This window comes from Psammomys obesus, unplaced genomic scaffold (genome assembly GCF_907164565.1).
Source record: "Psammomys obesus unplaced genomic scaffold, mPsaObe1.curated_primary_1811, whole genome shotgun sequence".
In the NCBI taxonomy this organism is placed as follows: Eukaryota; Metazoa; Chordata; class Mammalia; order Rodentia; family Muridae; genus Psammomys; species Psammomys obesus.
Window position 1 is genome coordinate 23,043,174 of NW_026596117.1, and position 13,173 is coordinate 23,056,346.

Here is a 13,173-nt window from a genome sequence, read left to right on the forward strand (position 1 = left end):
TCGTATTTATTTGTAATAGCTTTAGGCCTTAGCTGACTGTTGTTCCCAATGAGCTCTGTAACCTATGTTTACTCCACGTACCGCCACATGCCTTAGTTCTGTATGTTCAACTTCCTCTGTTGTCTGGTAGGCGAATCTCTTTGTGCCTCTTTCTTTCTCAGAGTCCCTGTCTCTGCTGGAAGTTCTAACTCCCTCCTGGCATTGCTATAGGCCATTCAGCTTTTTATTCAGCCAATCAGAAGTTGGTGGGATACCCAGGTCCGCCTGTGCTGAGCTCTCTGCTGGTGCAGAAATCAGCATCTTAACAACACAAGGACTGTCTCTACACTGTGCACAAACTCATCCTCCAACAGCTGCCCCTCCTAAGGGAAGCAGGCTCTGAGAACAGCAGCCTCCTGCTGGCCAGCTCACTGGAAGGAGGCCTGTGACTACCTCAGCCCAGGGTCTTGGAGAAAGCCTTTGACACAACTACGGTTCTGTGTTCCTCATCACATAGCCTGGACTTTTTAAAGGTATTCAATGTAGGAAGATTAAGTTACTGGGGAAAATCAACGTTGAGTGTTAGGTAGGCCTACAAAAGAAAAAGTCCTACCTCGTGGGACAGCAGGAATAAAGCTGGGAGAGGCTTTGTGGCTAAGAGTGCTTGCTGCTCTGCACACTTCCCAGAAGTGTAAGAGGACTGTCCTTCAGTTTCCCACACCCATTTGAGCAGCTCCTCCTGTCTGTAATGCCAGCTTCCGGTGCTCTAACAAACTCTCCTGGCCTCCCGCCTACAGGCTTTCTTTCCTAGAAATCCTGCACCTTCTTCAGAGCTGACCTGTTTTACCTGTTTTCCGTGGGCAAACTTGGAAGAATGAGCAGGCTATGAGCCAACCACGTGCAAAAAGATGACATGGTAATCTTTGCCTGTACTTTAAAGAAAAATAAAAAAATTTCCCCCCTGATTTGTGGTTCTTTACAGCACTACCAATCAAGCAAATGCCATGAAAAGCCAATAATTAAAAAAAAAAAAAATCAGCCTTAAATAGCTGAACCCTCAACAGTGGCTCATAAAGTCTGGCTTGGCGGTTGTTAGGTAGTTATGGTTAAATTGACAGTCCTTTGGGGAGTTAGGTTATCCAAAAGGCAGAGGTCGTTAAGGCTTTCATGATTAACGGTTGGCCTCGTTGGTTGATGAGGTTTTATGGTGCACATTTATGCTTAACTGCCCGTGAGAAGGTGAACATGAAATAGAGGTTATCAGCTCTCCACGGCTACTCCATCTTTATTGGCCTGGGAGTATTGCAGCTCTCTAGAAGTCCAGCCTGAAGCTCTGAGAGGAGGAAGTCATTACTCGGACTGTGGTATGGTCAGCCTACATAAATTTAAAACTAGACAGATCATCAGAGAGAGCACAACTCAACCAAAGACACACATAAAAAGAATGTAAGAATGAGAGGGAACAAAATATTTTAGTAACAGAAAACCCTAAGAAAGCTGACCTTAGAAACAACTTAGATCATTTAATTTCAACTCACGAATGGCTGTTCTAAATCTGTTGTATGTTAGAAATACTTTGAACTACCTCTTTACTTAAAATGGGGAAGTTTCCTTAATAAAAACTGACAATTTAAGAAGAATGAGGGGGACTATTGAACATGAAGTGAGGGGATGATAAAGAAAAATAAGAACGTGATTTTTCTGACTTCCGTAGAAGATGCAAATTCAGTTACTCTTATCTCTGCTCGATACATCCACAGCACTATGCTGCTTAGTTCTGCCAACTTGACAGAAGCCAGGGTCATCTAGGAAGAGGGGACCTCAAAGGGAAAATGCTGTTAGGGTCCAGAGCTCACTGAAGGAAAGAGCCAGACTCAAATAGTTTGTAAAAGCAAACAGTGTTTATTCTGCAGAGAAGTCCAGCATGCTGGGGTCACCACCTTCAAAACAGCAGCGACCCCAAGGGAGCTCAAAGGCCCCTTCTAAAGCCAGAAAGGAAAATTCCTTCTGTGACTATGTGAGCTCAGTTGGGATTGGCTGGTGCCCATGGAGGTCTGGACAGGACTTACATGCTTTTCAAACTGGCAGTTAAGAAACCTTATTTTCCCCAGGCCAGATGTCTTGGCTGTTTCTGATTGCTTGCCCTTTGTGTGTGTGTGTGTGTGTGTGTGTGTGTGCACACGCATGCGTGTTTCCCCCTCTAACTCTTAGGTCTGTTCTATCAAGAAAATGAAGCCTGTCATGGAGTTGGTCAAGCTTCATTGGTCAGGTTCTCTCAATGTCTCCATCAGATTGGCTTGTAGGCAAGTCTGTGGGCCATTTTCTAGACTGACGCTTAGTGTGGGAGAGGAGAGCCCACTCCTGAGTAGGTAGTTCTGGGAGGCTGAATGTGAACCTGAGACCAAGGACTGACAAGTACCACTCTAAAATTGAAACAAGAGTCCTGAAACAGCCAACAGGTCACCCCGTTTCTCTCAAAGACACAGACCTGAGTCACAGCATATCGGAGGGGGGAGAGTAGTCCCTGGGGAAGGTCAGTTTCATAGCATAAAACCAAAAGGGAAGTGGGGCGGAAGACTTACTTTTCTCCTGTCATGGAAACAGGCCAGAAAAGAAGGAAATACCAAGTCGTTCTGCAGGTGCTGATATGAGTAGCCTCACAGGGAAATCACTGAGGAGCCTTTCTCTTGACTCCCCAGGGTTGCCTGGGAGACCCTCCTGGACAGAAGCATCACAGATAGGGTGCTGAGAACTGCTGACAGCTGGTGGAGTCCAGTGGGGAGGGGCTGTTAGTGTCTTCACTGGTTCAGCCCAGGCTCCAGTGGACAGCTCCAACCCCAGTCACGCAGATGGCCCTGGCTAATGTCCTCAGCAAGTTCCAAAGCAAAACAGTCAGGTCCCGAATCCCAAGGTTCCACAATCCTGGAGGAGTGTGATGAACTGAGCGAAGAGTTTAAATTCATGGGCCTGTGGGGATGTCTTTCATTCAAATGTACCCTGACCCCCACAGTGAGAAGGACAGCTCCTGCTACGACCTGAGTCTCACAGACAGGTGCAGAGATGCAATATGGCTGTCAACTCCCAGGCTGTAGTGCCCGTGAGGAGGCTAGGGCAGCCCTGGTTCTTGGCAGGGTGGCTCCGCAGTTCGAGTTCTGAACACTGGGGGCACAAAAACTGGATGTTTATCTGGATGCTATTTTGAAGTTTAAAACTTAAAATAACAGAAAAACATTCCAGTCTCATTTTAGACAAGGCACCGATTTTTTTTAATATATAAAAGCCACTCACAAATAGACAAAAGAAGAAAAGCTATGAGCAAATAGTTCACAGAAAGGAAATGATAATAACCTTGTCTAGGGCCACCTATATTCAAAAGTACAAAGACATAAGGACGCACTGCACTCTCAAACCCGGGAATGTTTATTCCCTTCAATGTTCTGACTGGATCAGGGAAAATCAGGAGCATCTTATGGTGGGACATGTAGATCGGTAGACTTTTAAAATGAGAATCTGTCACAACTTCTCAAGAAACTCAAGTGTCCTGTCCTTCAGCCTGTTAGTTCAATATCTGAGCACCAACTCCAGAGGCTCCCAACTGCCTGGAGACTCAGAAGCACAAGGCTGTTGATGCTGCCAGTGTTTTCACAGCCTTGCTCAGTGTAAGCAAGATGTCTCAAGGGCATTCAGTTTTCCTGACATTTCTCTCCCCCATGGGAAGGTTTTCTTGATGGAGAAGTCAGCATGCTCACTGACTTCTTATCTTCAGATAAGCCAGCTTATCTTCTGGGGCCAGCTCCTTATCTTAGTGTGGAACTAAATCCTGAGCATCGATAACCCAAAAGTCCACCAGTGGACATTTGGCGAACTGGTTATGGTAGATGAAAAAAGTCTTACCCAGTTATTTTAAAAGTGAAAACCACACACACTCTGGAAGGATAAACACGGGTGTGAAAGAACAGGGTGACGAAGTATACACGCTAAAAAGCACGAGGCAAGCAGGAGGTGTGCACTCACCGAGCTTTCGGAAGCATAGGACAGATCCTGTTGGCCATGGTCATCTGGAGACGTGGGAATATGATCCCGGAGAGCGGGATGTGAGACGTTTTATCCCTTAGCTTTGAAACCATACAAATTTCTGTACGACTGATATAAGCTATAACTACAGTCTTGTAAAACACCAAAGTTTAAACTTTTATTCAAAGCCAACAAACCAATCACTGAATCTCTGACAATATATAACAACAAGCTAGAAAGTTTTAAAAATTGAGCATAAGGCCTCAAACTATGGAACTCGTAGAAGGAAGCCTCCTGACATTGGACCAGGTCTGTTTTTCCTCCAAGCATAGGGAGGACGAGAGAAGTAACAGGGGCGTAGACCTCGTTAGATGCAGCTCCTTGGGATGATTCAGCTCTTCATCATCAGGATACCCAGTGCTCCAGCAAACCAGCAGCAGTGGCAAACGCAGCAGCAGGGCGAATCAGCAAGCCAGTAAACCCAGCAATCTAGCAGTAGCGAGAGCAGCAGCAGTGACCAGCAGCAGCAGGGGCAGGAGCCGCCTTCTTGAAGTGCTCTCTCTAGCGGCATCTCTAACGGAAGCATTCCCCCCTCCCCCCTCTGGGCTCCCATTTATACCCTCTCAGAGTCCACCCCAGGATGTTTTCTGAGCAGGCAAAACCCACAGCCCCTGCAGGAAAGCAGTTTCCGGCTGACAGGATCACGCACCCTCTCACAGCTGTTGTCAGCTGTAGATTCCCGACTCCTGCACTTGGGATTACAACAAAAACAAATGCACATAACATAACTAAAACTTGCACTCCCACAGGACTCCACTCCATAAAAGGAGGGCGCCAACTGCTGACATACGTTTCCAGGAGGAAGAGACTGAGTGGTTGCGACCACCGCATATGTACATGAGTATCTGGCCACTCCTCTCCTGGACATTTGAAGGAAATTGGGCCACACTTGCCTGCGTCCTGAGAGTATGGATGAGAGCCTCGAGTGCACAGGCTGGAAGGAAGAAAAGGAAGGGGGCTGCTCGGCGGGGTGGGGAGGCCGGCATCCATGTGGGGTGAAGTGCAGCGCCCCCCCCCCCCCGTCCATGACCCCTCACCCGGGATCGGTAAGGTGAGCCCTGTTGGTTCCCGGGCTGAATGGCGGTGGAACTGGACTGTGGTTTGTCCTCAGGGCATTAGGGAGCAGATGTTCACATTGTCCCCAGGGAGGGCTTTGTTTGACATCATCAGTTACTAGGGGTACTGTGGGAGACGTCACCCCAGTCCAGCAGAGATGGCTACTGCAGACACCGTAAGGTAGCCAATGCTGGCAAGCATGTGTCAAGAAGGGAATCTGTCCACACTGCAGGAGGCAAGTTAGGATAGTCACGAGAATCGGCGTGGCTTCCCCTCAGACAAAATAGATTAAAACAGACACTCGGTGCTTCGGAACAGCTATCCAACGTGATGAAAACATGACCCCTGGGTGTACCTCCAAATGAAGTGAAATTGGTGTGTTCAAGACACACATGTTCCCACGTTTGTTTTATGATTATTATTGTAGCATTGGGGCTGTGGAGAGGGCACAGAGCCCCCCCCCACACTAGTTGGTAAAAAAGTACTTTCTCTAAACTTCAAAATACTTGAACCATTTAAAATATCTAGATAAGAGGACTTGGTATGTTTTCCACAAAAACAAAAACAAAAAACCAAATCTTCATAGAGATATGTGAATTGCCTTTTTATTGTTCTCCAACGCATGTATCTAAGATATCACACCCTGCCAATAGCTATTTTATATCAATTAAAGTTAAAGCCCAAACGGAATAACCATATTATGTGTATTACAGGCAAAATTTGCAGAACCTGACTGTGGACTGATATTTGTTTCAAAGCCCTCTACTCTTTACACAAGATGGATTCTTATAGAGAACCTTACCTGGGATGGATTGCTATAGATTCCTGAGAGAGCACAGTGATATCATTTTTGTTTGTTTGTTTTTCTAATCCTGGAAATCTTTTCACCTTAGAAAATATTAGCTTTTGCTATTGTTTGTTATTCCCAAACCAAGACAGGTCTCAGTGCTAGGACCCCTGCAAAATAACAAGCACCTGTCTGTCATAGTCTGTCACGAAAGACTTTCTGTGACAATTAGCACTGTGCTCAGGAGGACCTAAATGGAACCGTAACATGTGTCTAATAAAACCAGGAGCTCTGTACACTCTGTGGTAACCACAGCCTACACTGCCAGAAAGGAAGGCTATTATGCCCACGGGCCCTTGGCACGCACTTGTAATCACAGCCCTGTGAACATTCGTTGTGTGGCTTGCAAAGCAGTTCACTTGCTGTGTTGGTGGACAGCGGAGACCTGATTTCACCGGGGAAGCTCAGGCTGGGCTGACGGGTGTTAAGTCTCCCCTAGTTACTAGTCCCTGCACTTCACCCCATGATGCCTTCCAGGGTACTGGGTGCCCTCCTTCAATCCCACAAGGCTCTGCTTAAGTCTTCCTGTTCACTAGGCTCTGCCTGCCGTGCTGGACAAGGTCAAGTGAGGACTGGTGGGTGGTGCTGCGTGCACGGAGCGCAAGCCCCAGCCCGGTGTGGCCAGCTGGAGCAGTGTGAAGGACAGCAGGAAATGCAGTCCTTGTCATCTGAGTGAAGGACACCACTAAGAATATTGTGTCTTCGATTGCTGTGTTTGCTTCTCCTCACTTTGCTTTAGTTCGTGCTCTGGTGTTCAAGTTCAAAGAGATGGCAATGAACGTCAAGGTTTCTGTCAAAGTATCTGTCTCCCACTACACCTACACTTCCGTGTTCTGCACACGCATCACGTGGACTGACCACATCACGTGACAGTATTTTCGATTTATCGAGCATCTGTTGGTCAGCCGTTTCGGGGGGTATGTAACTGTTTTTTTACACTTGATATCACTCCGTGAGGGTGGCCATCAGAGGACCACTTACCGGAGCCGAGTCTGTCCTTCCGCCAGGTGTGTTCTGGAGAGCAAAAGTCTGTCAGGCTTGGCAGTAAACGCCCTTTTCCACCCAGCCATCTTGCTGTCCCTGAATTTTGTCACCCATCATTTCAACCCCTCACAAAGTCTACATGGTCTAGCTCCTTCCTCAGATCTGCACATAAAAAGACTCAGTCTGGATTTTTCGGAGGTAGCGGGGGCAGGGCCAGCACTGCGATGCACTTCTACCTGGCTTCCAAGCCAAGCTTCTCTCCTTCGGAGAACACACCAGTAAGGACGGGTGTGCTGTGCGAACAAAGCTCAAAGCGTCATGACAAAACCCATTATTTTCTATGCTAATAAATTTTCGTTTTAGGGCAATTAAAATCCAGAGATGAAGCAATAGGGAAAAAAGAACGTTTACTGTACTAACTACGGAAAAAAGGAGAATTTAGTACAACCCAGCATTTGATCAGTCAGTGCTGTGCTTCTGTCCTTGGGTCTTAACAGGTGGGTTGGTGGCCTAAAGTGACAGAATTCACACTTGATCCAACTACGGCACTCCCCATTCCATGGCCCACATGGAGGCTGTTCCTGTCTGCTGCCTCCTCCGGCTGGCTAGCTTTCAAAGGCAAACAAAACCCGTATGATCACTGAAGTCTAGAAACGAACTTTTATTTTAAATTTGTCAAGAAGTCCTGACAGTTATTGATTTTATTAAAGTACAATTGTAAAATAAAAAGACTGAGTCTCTTTTCCTTCAATATAAATTATATGTCAGCCTGTCGGCTGCTGGCTCGGCATGGTTCAAAGTGCTTTTAAGCGACGGGGGAAGGGGGGCTCTGATTTCCAGACAATTAAAACAACAGCAAGAAAAGAAAAACAATAAATTAAAATGACTGTAATTGGAGGTGCTGCCCAGATATGCTAATTCTATATTTTTGATGTGTGTACAGGCCGGTTCTCCAAGCTTTGGTTCTTTAAAGAAATTATGTGGATAGTGTCCTGTCATTGGTTTGCATTCATAACACAGAACAAATTAGCTGATATTTTCCCTCCCAAAAGGTGGGAAATAAAAACATGACAATGTCAAATAAAATACAACCAGCATTCATTTGTCTAATTGCAACATGTTAAAACATGAACACTTTTATTAAAATATTTAATACCAGAATAACTTATAATAGTATGAAAAAGAGTGAAGTACTCGTCCTTGTTTACCGCTGCCCTGAGCACATCTGGGCAGGGCTGTTTCTGTAGCGACCCCCGCTTTGCATTCTGGATCTTGGAGTGTCAAGGGTGCAACAGAAGGATCTGGTACTTCACCCACTCATACAGTCGTCACTCCCGCCGCCCACACTGGCCTACCGTAACTGCAAACTGCCCTCAGGGAAACAAAGTAAAAATATACATACAAAATATGTTCATGTCAAGTTATCTCTGCTGCACAGGATAACCCCCGCCCCGTAGTAATGCTGTCACCCATGAAAAAGTGTCCTGTGATGGCCGTCAGGACAGTCACGTCCAGGCAGCGACCAGACCGACCTTTGGCTTTGAAAAGCATTTTGTAAAATAGAGAAAAAAGTCAGCATGTGCAACCTCGTGTCATTCACACTTGCAAAAATGCTTTCCAGTCTAAAAAAACAGATTACACATACGCAGAAAAATCCCCCTCCCCCCCAAACAGCCCAGTCTTTTCACTTTGTTGTTGAACATTTGCTCCGTTGTGTTGAGAGGGGTCTCCACATCTCTTGTGTCTCCTGTCTTCCCGAGCTGGGGAGGATGCTACTGCATGGCGGGAAGGAGACGCTTCCTCCCTGAGTGACTGCTTTCACTCAACGGTGGCATCATTTAGAGACAGAATGTTCTTTCTTTAACACAGGATTTCACTTCATTTTTGCTTGACTGCTCTAGTTGGCAAAAATCAGAAACATGAAGCTATGTTTCCATATGTTTTAAATTTTGAAATTCAATTTTCTGCATGTATATGTTTATCCACATACAGATACTCTCTTTCATTGTCTTCTTCTCACTGCAATACAAATTGTCCATCAGAATTGTGATTTGAAATGAACCAAATAAAAAGCTTTCAGGCACTCCATAGGAAAGCCAGCTTCCACCACAAAGGAACACTGAACTCAAACGCAAACAAGGTTATGTTTTAAAACTAAACTGTAGGCTTAGTTTTACATGGGGGGAAAATCAGTGATTTATATAAAACGGCTCTTTTAAAAACTTCAGCAAAGCCTCAGAATAAGAAAACTCCCCAACGAGTTGTGGAGGGCACTGGGATCCTTTCCAACAGCTCTTAATGTCTGATTACAATGTGCACATTGCAATGTTAAACTGCTTTGAAATTGTCCCTCTTAAATGTACATGTCACGTGGACCTTTCATTTTGGGCATGCTAACATATCTGATGTGCAAACAAAACCCACACATAAAATTCTCACCCTCACCCTGGAATGCACAAAAACAAAAAACAAAACAAACAAACAACAAACAAACAAAAAACGCAATTTCCAGTCCTGTAGGCATAAAGAGAAAACCAAACAGAAAAACAAAACAAAGAAAAGATGACTTCATCTGGGCTGGACAGATTTCCAACTTTTAACGTGTGAAGGACAGAATTTATTTCGAGGGCTCTGAGCAATTCTGGCTTCGGTTCTGGACCCGTTTGGAAGGATGCGGTCTAGCAAGTGGGCTGTTTGAGGCACAGCTCGGCTCTGTGCCCACGTTGGAGCTTATCTCGGGGAAGCAAGGCACTTACTGTAATGGAAATGCGGGCGCTTTCTGCATAGTTTCAGTAACATAAAATAAGTTAATATTTTTGATTAAAATGAATTTTTTTATAATTTATATGTCTTTTTATAGAAGCAACTGATATATTTAGGATAGCTGATCTCAGGGGGTTTAGATGGATGTCCCTTCACCCCTGTTTTGGCTCCTAGGATGAGGATTTAGGTACAAAAAAAAAAAAAATCTGACATGCTCAGCACTCCCTGGCCGCGCTCTAGAAGCGCTGGGCCAGCGGCAGCTTGACTGTCTTTACTTCTGCTATGTGGGAAGACTTCTGGATGATGCAGCTGGTGGTCCCAAGCACTTCGTCCTTCCCCTGGGCGAGGTTGGTTAAGGCCATGGCTGCGTTGATCTCCTTCCAGTACGTCTCGTCCTTGCTCGGCCCCCGTCCGTGAGCTGCACTGCACGTGTGCGAAAGAGAAGAGAAAGGATCAAGCCCACCGCGGTGTGCAGGGAGACAGCACCACACAACGCGCCAACGGCCAACGAAATTCACTGTGCTCACCTGGCACCTTTACTAGATCCCGTGTCCAGGGTGTCTGTGGAGAGAAGCAAACATTCGGTCACTGGTCTCCTGGACTTTTTCCTTTCAAGATTTACTGTATTCTCTCTCTTTCTGCCTGTGTGTGTGTGTGTGTGTGTGTGTGTGTGAGAGAGAGAGAGAGAGAGAGAGAGAGAGAGAGAGAGAGAGAGAGAGACATGTATGCAGTGCCCTCGGAGGCCAGAAGAGGGCATCAGATCCTCTGCGGGGGAAGGGAGGGGGAGTTACAGGCAGCTGCAGGTGTTCTGAACCACAGGCAGGTCCTCTGGAAGAGCAGAAGCTGCTCTGGAGCACTGAACCAGTCCTGTTTAATCTTTGAAATCCCTTCCTTAGTTGCCAAGAATAAAATCTTATCTGGAAAGGTGGTTGAAAATTATTATTTTTTTTTATGGTGATACCACAAGTTATTGAGGTGAGAAAGATTTAGTTGCTGTGGGAGGTTGAGCCTTCTCAGGGAAGGCTGTACAGGAAGGCAGAGAGACGACCCTGGCCAGTCCATCGATGTTCTTGCTCATTTCTCACCTGCTGGAGACCATCAGCACATCGCCGTGCCCACAGGTAGATTTATTTTCCTCAACTCTAGAACAAGCCCTTTCCCTGGAAGCTTTGAGAGGCTCCCCCAACCTTACTACTCTACAGTTTTCTGTGATTCAAGCCTGAGGCGTGAGACTGAGAAGCCGGTTAGTCAATACACGAGGAAGAGACCTAATCCTGACGGTAGCGTGGAGCTCCTGGCACATCAGAAGAGACAACCCTCCTGGCCCTGCTGTCAGAGAAAGGAGGGAGAAGGCCGGCTTATGCCCGCACCCCCTCCCCCAGCGCACATTTGCTAATTCTCTCAAATCACTAACCTCTTCCAGCACCAGAAAAACATAATGAAGACTGAACCGGGGGGTTCTGGCCATTGAGTCACTCCTTTGGCCAAAGGAACATGGTCTGTGCAGCACAAACACTGGCTCTTCAGGGGATAAAAATGTGCAGGGTCTCCCCTCGGCAGAGTCTGGACCTGGGTCGTGGATAAGCCTTGGCCACCACCATCACCGTCATCATCACCACCAACAGCAGCAGCAGACAACAGCCAGCATCTACTTGATGCTTCCCAGGACAGAAAGGACACAGAAAATGCCTCAGGCCTTCCCTGTGCCTTTTCTTCTTCTTCTTCTTCACTATTTCTCTGGGCTTTTGGTTTATTCTGTTGTGCTCAAGGTTTTCCGGGCAGTGCCGTCTAATGCCCAATTCAGAGCTCCAACAGCCAGAGCCCAGGAGAGCTCAGAGGGAAGAAGAGGGCCATGTGCTTACGATGTAGTCTAACCCGGGCAACAGCTGCCAGGGTGAAGAAGAAGGCGGAGAGACAGCAACTGCATGGCTGTAAAACATGGCCAAATTCAATGTCCTCTGTACAGACAGAGAATCGAGAAGCCTGCCAACAGTGCCGGTCTCTCGACAGGAATAGCCTGCTATGAACGATTTTCAATCCGAGGAGCCAGGGAACTTGAAGACAAAAAAGCAAGAAATCAAAATAAGTCCCTAGTAAGGGCACTCCAAGGGGGCTGTGACTCATACGCAGGTGCCCTGCCTAACCCAGGCCGGCGAAGGTTAACCCCCCATTTTCCTTTCACTGCACATTCAGGTGGCATTCAGTAGGGCTCAGAGGAAATGCTTGGGTCTGGAGTGCCATCAGCCCGAAATCTTCTGATTTCTGCTGCCTGGGCCTGGACAGCCCAAGCCCTACCCTGCTGTGCTGGATGATTTTGGGTTGGAAGTCACTCATGTACCCGGGATAAAAGAGCAGGAATTTTTAGCCCACAGAGCTCCAACAATGCTGATTTATAGATGATTTTCTATGGGTCAAGTCTCTTCAGTAATGCTTCTTAAAATAAAAAACAATCACGTTTATTTATTAACGGGATGTATGTGTGAGCCACATGTATGGAGGTTAGAGAGCAGGAATTTGTTCTTCCCTTCACCACTCAAGTCCCAGGGTCTAAGCCACCTCGCCGGGCAAGGCAACAGGTATCTTTAGATACTGAGGCTTCTCAGAGTCTTCAGTTTGATGTGTTCAGCTCTGTGACTTTACACAGGGTTGCCTGCCTCTTTGATGTCTACAAAGTCTCCCGTTATCTGTTCTAACTCAGTAGTGACAGGTACAAGATGCTACCAGAACAGAGAACAAGTCAAGGCCTTTAGGAGGGGAAGCTGACAACACTGGACATTTTACAAGAGCGGAGGGAGGGGAGAGGGGAGAGAGACAGAGACAGAAAATTAATAATTTAGTCTTTGCTCATCCCCCCCCCCCCCCCACAACTGTTGCCAAAAGTGAAGCAATAGGTTAGGGACGTTTAGTCAGTGGAAAGGTTTGTCAGAAGCAGAACATGTTCCGTGAGGAACATTGGGGAAGAAAACTGAATTCAGAAAAGACCATGTTCTGGTGCTCCGGTTCAAGGCTGAGCCAGCTCCCCCTGACGAAGGCACCAGACTGTGGCCCTCGACCTGACAAGTCAGCTGATGGTGACTGTGGCCAAGCAGGAGGTTTGTGGCTGCCCCACATGTCATGTGATGCCACCTGCATGCAGGGGAAGACAGGGTTCTCGAAGGTGAGGAGGAAGTCTAAAGCTCCAAAGCCCCAGCGTGGCTGGACGCTGCCACGTACGGTGTGGCTGGTCCCCTGAAGTCAAGCCCCTGAGAGAGGAGACTCCTGTAGCAGGCTGTGAAGTGGTGAAATTCTGCTTATGTAGAAATGAACATGCTTTATACTACGGCTGCCTATGAAAGCATCTCTGCTGTGACAAAGGCCACTCAGATCCTTGTTTGGGTGTTCTGTTTCACAAATCTGTCTTCATCTCTCTCTTTCCATCTCTCATTCACACACACACACACACACACACACACACACACACACACACACAC

The 13,173-nt window shown here is 46.8% G+C and overlaps 1 protein-coding gene across 2 annotated transcripts in view; it reads right to left on the reverse strand.

Moving 5' to 3' along the window:
- Positions 1–9,765: 9,765 nt before the first annotated feature.
- The window catches only part of Mkx (mohawk homeobox), a 64,127-nt gene continuing 60,719 nt past the window's right edge, over positions 9,766–13,173 (reverse strand). For both annotated transcript variants that reach the window (XM_055629130.1, XM_055629131.1), the window contains exons 6-7: positions 10,231–10,264; positions 9,766–10,126 (exon numbers count right to left, since the gene is read on the reverse strand). In XM_055629130.1, coding sequence (XP_055485105.1) covers positions 9,940–10,126; positions 10,231–10,264 — 221 coding nt within the window. In that variant the 3' untranslated portion in view covers positions 9,766–9,939. The remainder of the gene's footprint in view (positions 10,127–10,230; positions 10,265–13,173) is intronic.